Source organism: Polyergus mexicanus, unplaced genomic scaffold, assembly GCF_030449975.1.
Source record: "Polyergus mexicanus isolate NDT 795.1 unplaced genomic scaffold, iyPolMexi1.0 SCAF_20, whole genome shotgun sequence".
NCBI classification, from domain to species: domain Eukaryota; kingdom Metazoa; phylum Arthropoda; class Insecta; order Hymenoptera; family Formicidae; genus Polyergus; species Polyergus mexicanus.
This window is the reverse complement of record NW_027223340.1, coordinates 5,585,611-5,603,774: the sequence shown is the minus strand read 5'-3', so window position 1 is coordinate 5,603,774 and position 18,164 is coordinate 5,585,611. Positions and strand designations below refer to the sequence as shown.

The 18,164-nt window shown below is 37.0% G+C and overlaps 4 protein-coding genes across 4 annotated transcripts in view; 1 reads left to right on the top strand and 3 right to left on the bottom strand.

Moving 5' to 3' along the window:
• Window positions 1–16: 16 nt before the first annotated feature.
• LOC138941875 (zinc finger protein 260) lies at window positions 17–4,950 on the bottom strand. The gene is made up of 4 exons (XM_070311807.1): window positions 4,515–4,950; window positions 3,809–4,243; window positions 3,291–3,536; window positions 17–3,124 (listed from the first exon to the last, which is right to left on the bottom strand). The coding sequence occupies exons 1-4, from the start codon at window positions 4,653–4,655 to the stop codon at window positions 1,661–1,663; spliced, it is 2,286 nt and encodes a 761-aa protein (XP_070167908.1). The 5' UTR covers window positions 4,656–4,950; the 3' UTR covers window positions 17–1,660.
• A 635-nt stretch (window positions 4,951–5,585) lies between these two features.
• The window catches only part of LOC138941692 (RNA helicase aquarius), a 21,962-nt gene continuing 9,383 nt past the window's right edge, over window positions 5,586–18,164 (top strand). The window contains exons 1-3 of the mRNA XM_070311543.1: window positions 5,586–5,965; window positions 6,103–6,739; window positions 6,879–7,057. Coding sequence (XP_070167644.1) covers window positions 5,882–5,965; window positions 6,103–6,739; window positions 6,879–7,057 — 900 coding nt within the window. The 5' untranslated portion in view covers window positions 5,586–5,881. The remainder of the gene's footprint in view (window positions 5,966–6,102; window positions 6,740–6,878; window positions 7,058–18,164) is intronic.
• On the bottom strand, window positions 8,045–10,586 carry Mthl5 (G-protein coupled receptor Mth-like 5). The gene is made up of 2 exons (XM_070311547.1): window positions 9,484–10,586; window positions 8,045–9,018 (listed from the first exon to the last, which is right to left on the bottom strand). Exons 1-2 carry the CDS (start codon window positions 10,325–10,327, stop codon window positions 8,366–8,368), a joined length of 1,497 nt encoding a protein of 498 aa, XP_070167648.1. The 5' UTR covers window positions 10,328–10,586; the 3' UTR covers window positions 8,045–8,365.
• The window catches only part of LOC138941697 (G-protein coupled receptor Mth2), a 9,382-nt gene continuing 2,647 nt past the window's right edge, over window positions 11,430–18,164 (bottom strand). Inside the window, exons 2-7 of the mRNA XM_070311548.1 lie at window positions 16,444–16,708; window positions 15,824–16,128; window positions 15,574–15,652; window positions 15,336–15,496; window positions 15,014–15,251; window positions 11,430–14,928 (exon numbers count right to left, since the gene is read on the bottom strand). Coding sequence (XP_070167649.1) covers window positions 14,730–14,928; window positions 15,014–15,251; window positions 15,336–15,496; window positions 15,574–15,652; window positions 15,824–16,128; window positions 16,444–16,708 — 1,247 coding nt within the window. The 3' untranslated portion in view covers window positions 11,430–14,729. The remainder of the gene's footprint in view (window positions 14,929–15,013; window positions 15,252–15,335; window positions 15,497–15,573; window positions 15,653–15,823; window positions 16,129–16,443; window positions 16,709–18,164) is intronic.

Sequence of the window (18,164 nt, the reverse complement as noted above, 5' to 3'; positions counted from 1 at the left end):
ATATATATATATATATATATATATAAAACAGCTACGTTCGCAACTCTGATATTCAAGAGATAATAAAAAGAATATGTCAAAAACTCTCTAAATACATATGCTAAATTTATATCCATTTTTCGATACACCGGTATACTTTCTAGACGTGCATCGTGTTATTGCTGCTGGTAGAGTCGACGTACCGAAGTACGGATCAAGCGGCTGCTCTACGATTCACATTATTTCGTACTGTCAAAATAAAACGAATTTTTAGTAAAATCAGTTATCATGTTCAATTCTACTTTGACACCTTGCTGGTTTGATTTTTCTTATCAAAAATATATAATCAATCTCGTTTTACAGAGAATTGTATGCTACTTCAATGGGACATACACGCTTAGGAATAATAATGTGGCCAATCACAAAAACATATGTCGATGTAAAGCTCTTTATATTTTCTCTTACAAGAGAGTTTCTGTTAATAATAAAATATTACAATCATATTGTGTGTAATCTTACAAATAATATATTCAATTATTTTATTATATATCACAATTTCTAGTTTGTGTTGCCGTGCACAGAAAGCTGATTTATATTTGTTGGGATATTTTTGGATATAGCTGCACACATAAAAATATGGCAGCATATATTTATTGTTAAATCTATCTCTTCAAAGTTTCTTCCATTAAAATTTCGAAAATTGTTATCGTTACAGAAGCATCGTAATCATCGTATAGTGTCTTGCTGTAAAAATGCATCAGCCTTCGATTTGTTTTAAATAATACTTTGTTATAGTATATATAAGAAAATATCTTACTTTTATACAACACTGTTAACATTTTTTTTTTTTTTTATGTGACGGATACACAAAAATTCAGAAATATATAAAAAAGAATGTTCAATTTTAAGAAAAGTTGAACACAAATAATGCGTTATGTGTATTAGTGAATAAAGTAAAATTAATCGCGTTTTACATATTTTATATACATATTATATATCAATATAATATTAAGTATTCGAAAATGTACCTTTTTTATACTCCCGTTTTTCACATTCAAACTTATTCTTCATAAAATCTCAAATCATAAAAGTAAGTCATGTCTTAATCTTTATCATTAATATCATCGGTTATCTAAAATTTGACTACTATTAGATTTGTATTCTATATAAAACACATGTGTTCTTATATTCTTTGTAAAAGAATTTATATCATTAAATTCATCTGTATCATAACCTTTCAAAAATTACAAATTATGTTCATTCGTTTATCCTATTATTCGAGAAACAATTATTAGATTTTTATAACATATTAAAAAACAATACAGAAAAATTGATATAAAAAAATTTATATTTACATTACCTGAAATTACAATATGTTGCTTCAAAAAGAGAATTAAAGAATGATACTGTTGTAGAGAACATATAAAATCATATATGTTGTATCTCAATAATCCAATTTAATTTCTAATTATATTTTCATATACCACAAGAACTCTGTTCCTTGTAAAAATATTTTTATATAAAGTTTTTGAATATACATTAGTAGAGAGAATACACTATGGTGAGACGAAAGCAGTTTGTAACAAATGCGGATGAAATTTCCTTAGCACCCCGGAACTTTGCACCTTATCGCGATTCTCGCGAAATTCGTATGTCATCTTCGCCTTGTGACTTCTTCAATCTACGTTATTTGAATTCCGTCATGTGAATCTCTGACCACGATATCGGACGAGAGGATGATTTTGATCTCCCCCTCCTCGTTTGTAGACGCATCCTTTTGCACGGCGATCGTTGTATTATGATGCTTCTTTCTGTGGCACATCATGGTTGACCTAGACACAAAGCCTTTGCCGCACGCGTCGCATTTGTATGGCCGTTCACCAGTGTGCAAACGCTTGTGAATGGCCATCGGACTGAACTGCGTGAATGTTTTATTGCACACGTCGCATCTGTAAGGACGCTCGCCCGTGTGTGATCGTCGATGACAGCGTAGCGCCGCACGTCGGGCAAACACCTTTCCGCATATTTCGCATTTGAAGCTCTTCTCGCCGGTATGCATAGTCGAATGGACCTTGAGATCAACTCTCGTCAGGAATCCCTTTCCACACACTTCGCACAGATACGGCTTCTCGCCCGTGTGAATGCGTAGATGCGTGTTGAGATAACTCTTGCTGACAAACATTTTGTTACACACTGCGCACGGGTATTGGCGATTGTCCGTGCCCGAATGTATCTTTTGATGACTCTTGCAGAGGCCCTTGGTGATGAAACCACGGCCGCAGATTTCGCACATGTACGGCTTCACGCCGAGATGACGGTTCTCGTGATCCAACAATGATTGCTTCGTCTTGAAATTCTGACCGCATGTATTGCATGGATATGGCTTTTCGTCAGAGTGCACTCTTTGATGTACAATGAGATAGCTCTTACACTGGAATCCTTTGCCGCAGGTGGAACAATTGTAGTCGAATTGACCCGTGTGCGTGGCCATGTGTTGCGCGAGACCGATCTTGCTGCGAAATGCCTTCTCGCATGTCGTACATTGAAACGGTTTCTCGCCCGTATGCTTGCGCATGTGTTCTTGCAGTTTGTAATTCGTTCTGTACTGCTTGCCGCATTCGTCGCATGTCTTCGCGGTCCATTTCCGTTTCACCGTTGGTGATTGCTTCTTTTGTTCTTCTTGATTGCTATTTCTTTCTTGCGACGGTGTCGCTACGTTCAATTGTATGTCTTTCTTTTTCTTATCGACTAGTTTATCTTTATATACAATACACTGCTGCTTATGTAAATTTAACATCTCGACGCTAGTAAAGTATAAATCGCAATAACAGTGACAGAAATGTTGTTCGAAATGCGCCGCCAGACTGGTCGTCTCTAAAGCTGCCTCGTTGCAGAACGGGCACATGTACCAATGCGAACCAGTTTCGTCCATGGTAGGATTATTGAGCGCAGATTCTAGCAATGCGTGCTTCGATTCCTTTGTGTATTTAACCATTATTTCGCAAGATATGTCATTTATTTGACTTGTAGACGGTAAAGTGTTTACTGAATCGACATGTTCGCGAATTCCATTTTCGTTCATACAAGATTCTTCTATCTCGGCTTCTGCGTCAGCATGAGAGGAGACAAAATTATCCGTAGATACCTGAATTACAAATCTTAATTACAATTTTTAAATTGCAAACTTTGATCACAAGTGCAAATGTCACATCAAGTAATTTTTATATTTTTACTTCTGCTAACATGTTCTAAATTGTAATTATTTTTCTTTATACAAGTTGCCCAAACATTGTTTCAAATAGCATACTTACATTATTTTCAAGTACATGTTGCGAATCTTCTGTAGTTAATCTATTTTGTAATGTACGATATTCCTGTTTTATTGGCCCTGCCTCATATTTTACATTTTCGCAATAATGCACTATCTGCTCTTGGCTTTGATCTTCGGGATTGATAGAAGTAACATAATTAATCCCTAACTGACTCAAATGACCATCCAAATTTTCCACTACAGTCATATCACTCTCCAAATGCATTGCAATCTGATGGTTTGAAACCTAGAAAATATAAAAAAATCTACAATTTATACTCTACAAACTGAAATTCATAAAAACGACAAATTGCAAATATCTAATTTTTAATTAAATTATCAGAAATTATATAAATTATCTTGCGCTTTTCCCACATTCTACAAGAATTAGTTTCTTTTAATTGCAACAATATAATCATATCATGTATACAAATGCATATATAAGATGATCCACAAACACTTACAAATTACCCAATATGTTCAATTTACAAAAAAATAAACATAGATTGCTTCAATTACTTCTCGTATATGTTCATCGACCATTCTCACGGTATCGCCATCTAAACAGTCAATGCCTGCCACTTGAATGTCCGCGTCTTGCTGCCCTATCTCTTCCTGAGTAACCACTTGTTCACCACCAGCTAAATCCATTTCATCTATTACTTGCATTGTATGCATGGTAGATTCCACAGTCTCACGAGATATAGCCGAATGACTTTGTACATCTTCATTATTAATCTGTATGTTGTTCAAGTTTCTCCGAACAGTGCCCATATTATTCACTCTTGCCAACTCGTGCTCTGATATATGCACAACTTCCTCTTTAATTTCTTTCAACATCTCCATAAACATTCCTTCTGTATGTAGGCATTTTTCACGAAAATCAAACAGCTGATCTAATTTAAACGCACATTCTTCGCAAACCACTTTGGGTAACTGATCTGTCAATGATACCTGAAATTTGTTAAACTATAATATAATACACAATGTATTTTATGAAAATTTATAATATATTAGTTTTTTTTTTAAATTAGTCAATCGACATTATTATTAATAAATATATGGAATCTGATAATAAAAATGTAAGCTTCCAAGAATAAATATATATTCGTTTTACATGTCACAATATAACCTTTGCATAAGACGCTTAGAAGATCAAGATCGGAGTAAAAAGTTAATCCATTGATATCGCGGTACCCGCAATCGCTCGTCATATTTCATATACCTGAACCGGCAGACAAGCTGCTATTTTCTTGTCGATGTTGCGCATTTGTTCACCGGCCTCGAAAATCGGCAATCCCATCAGAATGCCGGTTTTGGTCGCACACAAACGACACAAATAATCGAACTCCTCGACGACGGCCATATCAACGGGAAATCCTCGTCGTCTTCTAGCGCGGATTGTCTCAGATTGTCACGACATAGAAGATCCCTTCAGAGAACGCGACTGTGATCGCGGTTCGCTCGTCCTGTTGCGCGCATATCCCTCTCGCAAAATTTTTCGTGCTCCGGAACCTCGTTATGACAACACGTCCGAGATGTTTGTCAAATCGGCGGCTGTCTGTATCGTACCATTGAAACTCGTCGTGTCGCGATATCGCGATCTCCTGGATCTCCCAATCGCGGAGCGTTTAGTTCGAGAGGAAAACGATAGAAGAATTGTTTCTCGTTGCATAGATGAAGAAAACACTTTGATGCAAAACTCTACAAAAAGGACATTAAGGCTAAGTTCCAAAACAGTGTAAAATTTCCTCTCCGAGAAAAATTTTACTCATTGGCCAGCCTGGAACCAATCAGAGACGCTCAAAAAAGTTTCGCAACGACCATCGGAGTAAAATTTTTCTCGGAGAGTACGTTTTGGAACATAGCCTAAGGCCGATGTTACATTTGTCGTACGACAAATGTAATATCGGCCTAAGATTATAAGATTGTGTTCAAAAATTTACTCGTCGGATAAGATAATGTGTAACTGACCAATCAGGATAAAATATTTCTTTATCCTGATTGGTCGATCAAAAACTACTTGATTTCGACGAATAGATTTCGAATACAAACCAAAGTGAACCTAACTTTACGAACAACCGCTATTCGAAATCCAATGCATCTCGCTTGCGTTTTGCGTTTATTTCTAAATCCTTCCATCTTTTCTTGCCGATATCGCAGCTAATCTATTTTATATCTGTGGCTGATTGTGAGTTTAGTTTTATTTTACTTGGCGTTATAAATGCTTCGAATCGTTTGATTGATCAGGATAAGGCTTAATTATTTCTAATTTTTATTTTTTTTTATTTCATGCATTAATCCATTTCGTTCCCTTGTTTGAAGTAAAAATAATTCCAAATTGCTCCTCCTTATATTTAATATTTTATTCCTATTCCTAATATTTTCTCTATTATGCGCAAGGCCTAAGAGGGACAAGGATTTCTCTATTCTGATTGGTCAATCAAATGCTTTCAAACATTTGTAGCGCCAAATAGTTAAATCAAGCGCAGTCTCGGTTGCATGCTGATTGCATTCAATTGTATGTTGTGTTACATGTGCCAGTGAGGTTAACGTACGATTCTAATTAATTGATTATAGTTTGTAAATACGATGGAGAATCAAAACGCACCGCCTATCAAGAGCAATAATCCTGCTCCGACTGTAGAACAAATCAATGCGGACAGGATCACCCAGGTAGCTTTTATCGATTATTATTTTACTGAACATTACAAGCAATGATAATATGAATCTTGTAATTAGGCAAAATTTTGTTTCGTGTTTTTGTTGCGTCTTCGTATATTATCTCACCGTTACATTATTATTCTGTGCAGCTTGCGAATAAGTATTGGGCGCCACACACTACAGATACGCATCTACCATTCAAACCTCAGATAGTTGAAGATATTTACATACAAGAGATATGCGCGTCCAAGTTCTCCATTCGAAGAATCATGATGTTGGAGTTCAGTCAGTATCTGGAGAATTTTCTTTGGCCAAATTACAACGCGGAAAATGCAACGCGAGCGCACACCATGTCCATTGTTGTCATGGTGAATGAGAAGTTCAGAGAGCGAGTACAAGTTTGGGAGGCATTTGAAAAAAATTCAACACACTTTCCTGGATTCTTTCAAAAAGTTCTCGAAGCATGCTTAGAAGAAAGCATAATGGATTTTGATTTAAAAGAACAGACGGCATTGATAGTATTTTTAAATCATTGTTTTAATTCTATGGAGATATTATTAGTTAGAGAGGAAGTCAAAAGATTGGTATCTCTGTCTATGTGGATTTCCTTGCAACACGGTAGAAGAGAACTCGAATTTAGAAAGTATCCAAAATGGAGGAAATATTGGAAAGTTATAAGAAAGAAGGATAATCCAGAGCAAAAGGAGAAACTTGAGTGGGAACGCAGATTCTTGCATAAGCTCATGATAAAATTCATGACAATATTGGAGACAATTCCCGCAGAAGGTACATATCTTTATGTCTTGTGCAAAAAATTAAATTTTACTTGTCTTATTTAAAAGAAGTTAATTTCTATGGATCTTATTAAAAATAATGTCAAGTATATAAAATAATTTAGCTCCAACAATATAAATATTCTTGACAGGACCTGTACTTTCGGACAAAGTGCGATACTGCGAAAGATTTTTGGAATTAATCATCGATCTTGAGGCTTTACTTCCCACCAGACGTTTCTTCAATACTGTCATGGATGACAATCATCTAGTCGTGCGTTGCCAGTTATCTAATTTATTACATCGTCTAGAGGGAAGTTTATTTGGACAGGTAAGTCTTCACACAAAAGTATATTATAGACAAAATGTGTCAAATAATTTAATCCAGGATATCGATTCGGATTCATTTATCGAATTTAATCTTATCTTTCTCGTACAAAAATCGAATTTTATATATATACACACACATATATACTATATAGATATAAATACTATGCAAATACGATTAAAACTATAAGATCATTTAAGGCTCAGTAACATATAATTAACTATATTGTGCAACACATTTGCATAACAGATTTGTTTGTTAATTAAATACAGCAATTGATAATGCACAATATAATCGATTTTATATGTAGAACCTATCGGTATATTTATGATGACATAATATGCTATAAACATTGATACATACAAGATATTAGATGTGTTAAAATTGTGAAGTATCAAAAAAACGTCTCGCATACATTTTTATAAGGCAAGAAATTGATTTCATTTAAGGCACATCAAATCATCAAACATGAAATATCAGATACACAATTTTACCAGTGCCGTGTCATTTGCTTATCAATTCAAACATTTTAATTGATTATATATTTCACATATGTAACTTTCTAAAAATTTTTTAAATTTCTAAGATTCTCTTTAATGTATGTGAGATTCAACAACTTTTCATGCTTTGTTTGTCCTCTACTTCTATATTGATCCGATTACCCTAATTTTTGCATAATTATTTACAATATATTGCTGCCAATACATTTTATCTTTCTCAATTTCTTTTTTTTATATATCTTTTTGCACATTTTACGTTTACTTTTATATAATAACGTTACTATATGCATAATACTTTTTCTTTTTTTAAATATAAAATACATATTCACGCATTTTTTACATAAGGAATTCCATAAGGAATATTTCTTTTGGTTTTAATACATATGCATATATATTTATATATGTGCATATATATTATATATTGCATATATATATATATATATATATATATATATATATATATGCATGTATTTATGCGTAATATATATGTAATAATATAAATATAAATATAACAAAAATTACGTGAAAAGTATACGTTTATGAAAAAAAGAGCTATGACTTTTTAAGATAAATCTAAAGGCAAGTTTTTGATCTCGTACGAAGAATATATATATATATCGTCAATTCTCGAATATATACTTTGGCGACTGTATAGAATGTTTCTCATCTCGTACATAAATCTCCGGTATTTTTTGTATACCTCACTTATGGCCATGCGCGCAAGTTCACGATTTAAACGATTATTGCTTGATTACGATTCCGATCAGGATTACGCGTCACAGATCGTAATCTATAAAAGATAAATGCCGCGTTAATAACCCGCGTTGATGGCTGTCATTTCCTCGCCCCAATCGAGACCCTCGGTGTTGTCTCCAGGATTGCAACAGTTGCACGTTTTTCCGAGTAGGAACGTGACTCTGCGCTGACCGAACACGCATACATAGAATACGAATAATGCCTGCAGCAGGTTCACGATGATATGGCAGTATATCAGAGCATCGAATTTGAGCCGTGAAAGTAGCAGCGAGAACCAGCCGGTGCTCAGGATCGCGTATAGAAGAACGAACATGCGGAAACTGTATTTCATTTTGTGATGAATTCGGCCGTACGTGCTCATCCGTTTGATCCTGTTGGCGGTCGTCAATACAAAGCAGAGATCGATCACGATGGTAAAGGCGATACACATGAACATCACGGAGATCCCGAGCCAGCCCACGGTCTCCTGGGCGGGATAGGTCGTGCCGCCTACGGTGGGCTTATTTGTCTCGAGGGCGAAGTGCGCAAAGATCGCAGTACTGGCTATACAGATCGTCAGACACCAGACCCACGACGAGTAGTAGCAGTACTTCCTACCATCGGTCACCCTCAGGAAAACGTTGCGTGACCTGAATGTATTCCACACGTAGTAGCCCAGGGCGCTGAGCCAGAAGAAGGCAGCCATGAGGGAAACATACATGACAGTGTCTGAAAAAAGAAATGGACGGAAATGAGATATTTTAGTGTACATTTTCAGTCCGGCAATTTGTCTGGTAATTTTACTTTCGGAGCAAAAGACCGTTTATGAGCGGTCGCGCTTATTAATTAATCCTTCCGTTGCGAGCACGTTGAATCGTGACTCATTCGACTCTCTTTCGCAGCGCTTGACTTTACGTGTCTTGTAAACAATATTAATGGACTTGAAAAGGATATGACCGCAAATTTCGCTGTATAATTGATGCTTGAAAAAAAATCTATCATTAAAGCAGTGTGTCACAGCAATGCTGGGACATTGAATATGCTTTGACACGTTGGATTACACCGAGAAATGATTTCTGAGAATTGTTCGCATCTCCTTAAACAAGACATAGTTCAAGAAGTTGTACACACAGACGCGTGTGAAAAAAATGATTCGCGCTTTCGCGCCTAATAATAAGTAAAAAAAAAACCTACCGGCGATCATGAAGCTGATGTGATTGCCAAACTCTGTGAATATCCTGACGGTGGAGGCGCACTGATTGACCACGAGGCAGAGAGTCATACTGGTGATGATGTTGCCAACGAGGTCGCGCAACTGCGGCAGCACAAAGTAAACCACCGCGACGATTAGATAACAAGCCATTGACACGGCGTGGAAAGCGGGATCGATTGCATGCCTCATCAGGTAATTGGTGTCGGTCCAACGCATGGCGATGTCCGGCACGCAGAGCATGGCGTACGTCGCCACCAGCTTATCATCGCTGAGCACCGCCTTGTCAGCGCAATAATGTCCGAACGGATAGTCGTAGTGTATGGTCGCACGTTCGTCATCGTCATCATCGTCGCTGTCGAGATTCGGCATCACGGCGCCGTAGACGCCTCTGTTTTCGTCCGCAGCTTTGGTTAAATCGATGATGTAGTGACGTAGCACACCGGTCGGCAGAATCGCCAGGCGATCCGGCCCGGACGGATAATAGTACACGTGCCATTGATGCTCGTCGGGATTACACCCGGGCCGTCCGATCTTCAGTTCGTATTTTGGTGCGACGAATCTCGATCTCCCAATTGCCGCGTCTCGCGATTCCGTCACGAATTCCGGTCGCCACTTGGTCTCGTTGACCTCCGTCAACGGCGTGCATCGGTCATCGAGCAGCAGCTCCTCAGGCTCGCAACACTTACCGATGTTCACCGAAATCGTATCAGCACCGTTTATCTGGCCGCTTTCAGCGGGTCGCGTCTCGGCATCGGCGAACGCGTTCCTCAATCCTGAGATACCACAATCGACGACAAGCAACAGTAGCACGCTCTTCGGATACATGACGCCGAAACACGCGCGCGCGCACGCAGCTCTTTCTCTTTACGTTCGCATTCGTGTGCTCGCTTTCTCCTATCTTCTTGAAGGAAATTTCACCAAGTCTCCGTGGCCGTTCACTCGATTGTATTTCGCGAACCGTCCATGTGTGATTCACTCATTGTCAACTCATCGCGAGGTGTATCATACTCGCTTCGCCATACCTGGCCATACGTCGCCAATGCCTCCCGCCGTTATCTACCTACCTACCTACCTACCTACCTACCTACCTATCTACCCCTGCCAGCGTCCGCCGCCATGACATTCCCATTCTCTATCGTGTCGGGGCTGATCGGGGGCCCCCTGATCCCCTCCCGGTACCCCTCGACGACCTCGAGCGAGCCTTTGCGGCGGAGCTGCGGCTCCGAAGACACAATAGCACGCGTCGGTGCTGCGCTCACACGTGTCTCTCTGCGTTCGTTTCTCTCATCATGCATTCTTTATTCTTAAATATACTGCTACAGGGAATAAAATTTTTATAATAATTTTTTTATAAACAAATTTAAAATACTATCGTAAAATTTATTGTATAATGTACATTGAGTATTAATGTAGGAGTAGTTTTAAAACTAATGAGATATTCTTTTATACACACACATGCATATACAATATATGGCCTTTGATATTAATATAATAATTTTACAATGCGCCAATGTGATTAAAGATTAAATAAACATTATTTATCACGGGACAATATTGATAATTCGAAACTTTGATGAAATGTCGAAGAATTATCAATATACGATGTACGATAACGATAACAATAAATGAATGACATGGAAACTAAATTATATCTAACTCAATCACAAGAATACTTAATTTATTTTCTTATTTATCGATATATAAGAAACGAATGAACATTTTTTAATCTAATATTTTCTTCGAGTATATACAATTTCTCGCACAGATACAAAAAAATATTTAAGACCTTTTTTTTTTTTTAAACGTAGCAATTTTCATCTTGTGTAATTATTCCGATCAAACTTATCATTATTTTTCAACAAACTCCGATATTATATGAATGTATAATCGCAAAGATGATTCCCTCGCACGTATATATTTTATTTATTAAAATGTCACAACGTGCGTGGAACGGGTAGACAAAACGAGATTGCAAAAGTGGTAATATTTTTTACGACGATAATATTTTTTCTATAAATATCATGAGAATTAACATACGTAATATGAGTTCGCGGTATTTACGTACAGTTCTTCATAAAATTCTATATAATTTTTTCTGTTTTCTTTCTCTTTTTTCTTATCTTTATGTGTTCGTATTACTCATCCGCTACTTCGATGAACGCGCGCGTTAACTTTAGACCGCAAAGGCGTGCGTAAATACAGCACGTGCTCGTCTTGTCACGTACTCTGAGAAAACACTGAATCGCTGTCGAGTATATTACAGCTGTAAAGTCTTGAAAAATAAGTGAACAATTTTTCTCTGAAATTCTTTGAAACTGATCTTAGAATGTATTTAAAAAAAAAAAAAAAATTCCCGAGGACAGATAGTTGGATCCCGGACATCTTTCCGGATCGTCGAACCGCGATAATTTGTGGCGGCTCTTCTCCTCTTCTGAATATATTTTTTTTTACAGCCACTCCCTTTCAAGACATGCAATATATGTTAGCATACGAGCTGTTCTATTTACACTGACAATGCATTATACATGACAATCGTGTATCATCTCTCTTTCGTATCTGAATACAATCGAGTCATTGTATATAGATATTTAAAGTATGATCAATAATAATCGTGTTTGTATTTTTAATATCTTTTTTTATACAACGTGAGTTGGCCCCCAAACAGATTAGTCGGATAAAAACCCCGGGTTCTATTCTCACATCTAATTTCTTCTTGTACCGAAGACAACTGATTGTAAGAGGAATATGTAAAAATCCTTGCAGTATCTCCCATCGCTTCTAATATGTTTAACGGTACATCTTATTAACGCAGCTGCGATAAAGTTCCGGGATTGTCATGGATTAATTTTTATGTCTAATCAATTATTATATTGCTATCGATCATGACATAGTATGTATAATATATCCATACAAGTCATACATGTGAAGAAACAATATAGCATACAATATATACATAACATTTACATGTCTATCGATCGTCTCTTTCTTCCTTCGTTTCTATTATACTCTCTATACTCTTGATCTTTTCATCTCTATTCAAACGATCGTTCGATTACGTTATTTTACATATTATTAAGTCATCTTGATATTATTATACGAGCAAATGAAAAGAAAAAAAAAAAACCCATAGAGTGAGATTCCCTCATTATAATGCATATCTCTATTTCCGCATAACAACAGGAATCAGCATATTAGATACTAACAAAATACTTGACTTGTTTGCGAAGAGACTTGTTTATGAAAGATTCTGTGTTCTTAATAAGAAAAACTTTATTTGCATAGCGATGTTTCTCGTGATTTGTGTGAATAATATTAACGAATAATTGTTCATGAAATATACATACTTGCATGCTTGCAAATATCTGTAAGAATTTCGCGTACCATCTTGTGTGCGAGCATCGAACGTGATTTATACATACTCGTCGCATCCAATTCTATCGATTGTCACGAGACGATCCGATTTGCTTAACAAATTTCGTCCGCGTCATGCAATCGTGACCTACTATCTATCCGCATCAGTATCATGAGAAGCTTGTCAGTACCAATGACGAAATGTAATCGAGTTTGTTACATCTGGATACTGCGTCGTCGTTCATGTCACTTTATATACAAGATGCAACATGATAATGGTATAATCCGAAGGGATAATCCGAACTTGTGGATCACCTCTTATTCATGCCCGAGAAAAAATAGATTTATGTAATTATATAAGATTATATATATGGCCATATATAATCTTATATCCATTTTTTCTCGGATGGAATTTTCGATCAATTTTTCTATTTAAAAAGAAAAAGAAAACTGTCGACGGGGACCTATAATTTTGATGTTATAAGCCTTCATAAAATATCCTTGACATTTTCGTCGAGGATTCGGAAATGGATTTCGGGATTCAGATTAGTGTATAAGTAAAGATTGGTCCATTAATTGGTCCCTCTAGTATCCTGCGTAACTCGCAACAATATATATCGAATTATGGGATGACGTGTTACAAATTACACGTGAAATCAATGAAAGTAGGACAGATGCGGCGTGTGTTTACAATACTCGATATCTGCTCGTGGCGATAATTTTTATACGAATCTGTTTTCTAAACTTATGTCATACATATACACATACACGCATTGAGTGGATCGGATTTTATCGAGAAAGATACATACTGGAACTAGGGAGCACGTATCACATGTACATTGTTTCTTTGTGAAAGCGTCAAATAGCCTTCAAATTCAGAGGTACAAACGACCTTTGTACGGTAAATTATTTCTCAATACTTGTTATACCAGATGTTTCGGAGAGATAATCGAATTCACGGCGAATTCTCTTACGTAATTTATTTACCGTATGCGAAGATTTTGGCGTGTCTCTAAAAATTTGCATAGTACGTAACGAGATGTGAGGGTTTATAACGGTCGATAGATAGAAGTGGAGTAAAAATCATTCTCGTGAATGAATCGGATTTACGTGATTTTTTTTTTTTTTTTTTTTTCGCGGGAAATCGTAGAGACTCGTGCGGTGACGCGAATGACTCGTCGTCGTCACGTTTCTACGAATGAGAAACTGAATCATGAGCGCGAATTAAATGATATTACCCATCGATGAATAATTGTAATCTTCAATATATTTTTAATTTTTCCTCCACGCACACACAGCGATTTAGTCCAATAAATCTATATAATTAATATTTACGGAGATTCTTGTACATTATTTAATAATAATATATTCGGCTACGCTAATCGTAAAAAGAAAGCACAATAATTCACAATAATTGATAATTTACGTGGAAACATACGATATTTATTGTTTAATCCGTTATCAGCCAAATATATCGTGTCTTTTTTGAGAATATATATTACAAGAATAGGTAATGTGTGTAGACTAATAAGAGATACGAAGTAACATTGATTTCGCGAATCTTAATCGACGAGACTGATAACAGATGAACATAGTGGAGATATAATTTATCATCTAACGCGATATTAATATACATAACGGGAATATTCATACAGAGGATAAAATGCGTTTACAAATATAAGCTATCTTTAAAATCGTATGCATTTTAAAGCACGACAACGGTCATGTTATCTATGCTTAACTCGTCGGATAATATACAGATAATTCGAGATTGTCTTTTCTGTTAAATGATATTTCTTACATCTACATCCGCGTGTATGATAATGATCCTGGGAAATATATTTTGGGAGGGTAGGAAAGAACGTAAAAATGTGTCTTATTCCTGTTGAGACAATTCGACTTCCTCGGGAAGTATTTCTTCGCATTCCTCGTTCTCATAGGCCGCCCAGGATTTTGGGAAATCGATACCGCATGGTCGCTTCTTCGCCAACAGCTTCCGCACCCTTTTTCGCATCACGACCAGCAGTAGAAATATGATGAATCCTTGAAGACCGTTCAACAGATCCGTCAGTATCCTAACGAGAACATCCGATTATCTTATTTAATAATTGATCTATATATTGATAGATGTCGGGATAGAATATTTTAAAGATTGCTTACCAAAATTCTATGTTCGTATCGATGGCGAACGACAATAGCTCGAAGATCCAAGTGATACCCGTGATGAGCACCAGTTTAAAGTACAATAGACACTTGAATCGCAAGACTCGCAGATTGCTTCCCGTGTAATCGCGATATTGATGCCACAAACACCAGCTAGTCAGCCCGAGGTAGATTATGTTTAACATTAACAAAATAGCGATCAGCCCGTAAAAGTACGCCCACGTTTGTTCGGTTCCTGCAAAATTTGTACGTTCCGTGTGTAGTCTATAATCGATTTCTGTTGTTGAAGAGAACGGAGGATTACTTCTGTATAACTTACCGCCGAACCAGCAATTGTAATCGCCGAAGCCAGGTTTCAAATGATGTCCCTGCCTATAGTGCATCGTCAACGTGGTGATTAGCAAAAACGCCGGACCGCCCCATCCCCAAATGCAATAAGCGTAGTAGAGCGATTGGTCTTTGATCCTGAAGTTTCTAAACCTACGCGGATAATTAAATTTTGAAGATAAACGCGGAATTTCAAATCTTCATTCACGGAATTTATTTGTGTCACTTACCACACAGTACGCCACACGTTGAAGGCCACGATGTTCAGCCAGAAAAACGCGGACATGAAGGAAAAATACAGTATGAATCCTAAAACAAATGTGTAAAGATATAAGTTGGATATTGATGAGACATTGAAAAGAGATGCGAGAAAATTTAATGATTATATATCCGATTATATACTCGGCAACAAGAGTTTTCTTATATTTATCAGCTCTCTCTCTGCTTAATTTTATAATGTATAATTATATGTATATGTACCGAAAGATACGCAAACGGTGTAATCATCCTCGATTATCATCGGTCGCACGTGCTGAATGGAAAGGACAGTGTAACTGACTGCCAGAGTGGTGACGACGGCCATCATCGCCTTGTCCTGGAGCTCTCGCAATTCCGGCAATATAACATAAACCGCCAGGGTGGCGATCAGGAAAATAGCGGAGATAATGGTGGCGATGCAGATGAGTGTGCTCTTCCATATTATCCACATATCGATTAACAGATCCTCATCAAAGCACGCGAGAGCGATCTCGCCGCCGCTCCGCGCTGATTTGGCTATGCAAAAACTGAATAAAAAAAAAAAAAAAAATTATGAAGAAATTGATTAGTGATAAAAATACCACCGTCTATCGATCACGGATTTATCGATGATCCATTACGAAAGATTCTGTAAGCGAATATTAATTAACCATCAATCGCACGTCGTAATAATAGGATATCATGCGAACATCAGGATTTTCCTTATATTTCTTAACATTCCGGTGCTTACAACTGCAAGTTTCTTTCTCTTTTTTTCTCGAATGAATGCGCGAGAAATGAGTATTTCCCGGCACGATTACACGTGTGATAACTTCCGGACGGAAGTTGCGGGATGACCTTACCTGTCAGCCGGGATTCTCTCGTGGTTCACGTCCGGCAGTAGCCAGGCGGTATCGTTCTCGTAGATGATGGTGAAGTTATCGCGCTCGTTTTGCTCGGGATCGATCAGGAAAGTGTTGTTCGGGCATTGTAGACGAATCTTCGTGCCGTCCGAACAGTTGGTCGAGTAATGCCATACCGTGCCTTCGGGGCAACAGGATACGTCAATGGACAGGCTCGGGGAGATTGTGCTCGCGAGCAGCCAAAGCCACGGCAACCAGAGGAAACCTGAAAAGCATCGTATCTCTCGATGAACGGCGTCGTATTTAATACGCCGTTTCTTGCCAAGGGACACGCCCGGGAAGATTTAGCTTGATATAGTACAGCCGTGTCTTATCCGCTAGAAATTGTTTATAAACGCGGAAACTGATAAGGAATTATTTTTTCGTATTAATCGGGTCTCGTCGCGCAAATGTAACTTTTTTCTCGGAAAGATTATTGTAATAATCTTGAAGTGATTTTTTTTTTAAATTTGATTTATAATATATCCTTTTTTTTTTTAATATTTATTTTAAATTTTATAATATTTCCATTTTTAAAATATTTATTTTTCTTGTATACGATATTTCATTTAAATATAATATGAAGTTAAAGAGTTACGATAAGATATATTGAACATTAAAATAATAAAATGTTGAAGTCTTTTAATGATATATATATAATGTAACGAATGATAAAACGATCTCGTCGTTTCTATGTTACGTCTAGCATATTAGCAAAAGCGGTTGTTGCAGAATTTTCGCGTGCGTCACGCAAGGTTCGGACTGATACCGAATATTTTTATTATTATTATTTTTTTTTTTTTCTATCGTCGGCGATATTAGGCTCGGCGTTATCGCGCGAGTGTATCAGAGTCCGGAGATACGAGTGATAGAGATTTGCAACGAGAAAATAATAAAACGGATCGCGTATGTATCGCATATGTATTTATGTAATGCAGCTTCATTTGCGAATGTCGTGATTCTCCTTCTCTGCGAGAAATGAGAAATGAATGCGTCGATCTAAAGAACGCAATTCGCAATAAGAAACGTAATAGGGATGGTAACCCAGTTTAGCGCTTAATGGCAGATGCGCGATATGAAATAATCGTTATGAAAGAAGAAGGGATATGACACACACACACACACACACACACACACTCTCTCTGTTAACTGTACGCTAACACTTCATTAGAGACGCTAAACCAGATTGCATACACGCGTGCATGTGCACCAGATATATACGTGCGTGTGCAGATCCTCGGTCCATCCGCTGTACCGTTGGCACGAGATCGTATTTTTGCTTCGAATTGTTGGATGTCTTCTTTTTTTAGCAACGCAAAATGCAAGAAGCGAGAAGCAAATGCTGAGATGTGCCGCGGTTAATTTATCTTATAAAAATTGCAGCGCCACATTTTCGCGTGTCATAAAAATTGCAACGCTCGTTTAAGACGTTAAAGGAATTCGATTTGTTGTATTAAAATTGTTTGCAGTTGTATGAGATAAGTAAAGATTATATTATTTTAATTAACCACATACGTACGCGATACATATGTTTTTTTGAGAACAGTCGCGTGTCCTTTCTATTTATTTTTTTAACACTATCCCAGCGAGATTTATTGCTATTATTATTATCAGTTAAAGTAAACGTCTCATTTTTTTTTTTGCATCTCTCATTTAAAATGATATCGGTTTGTTGCAATCTT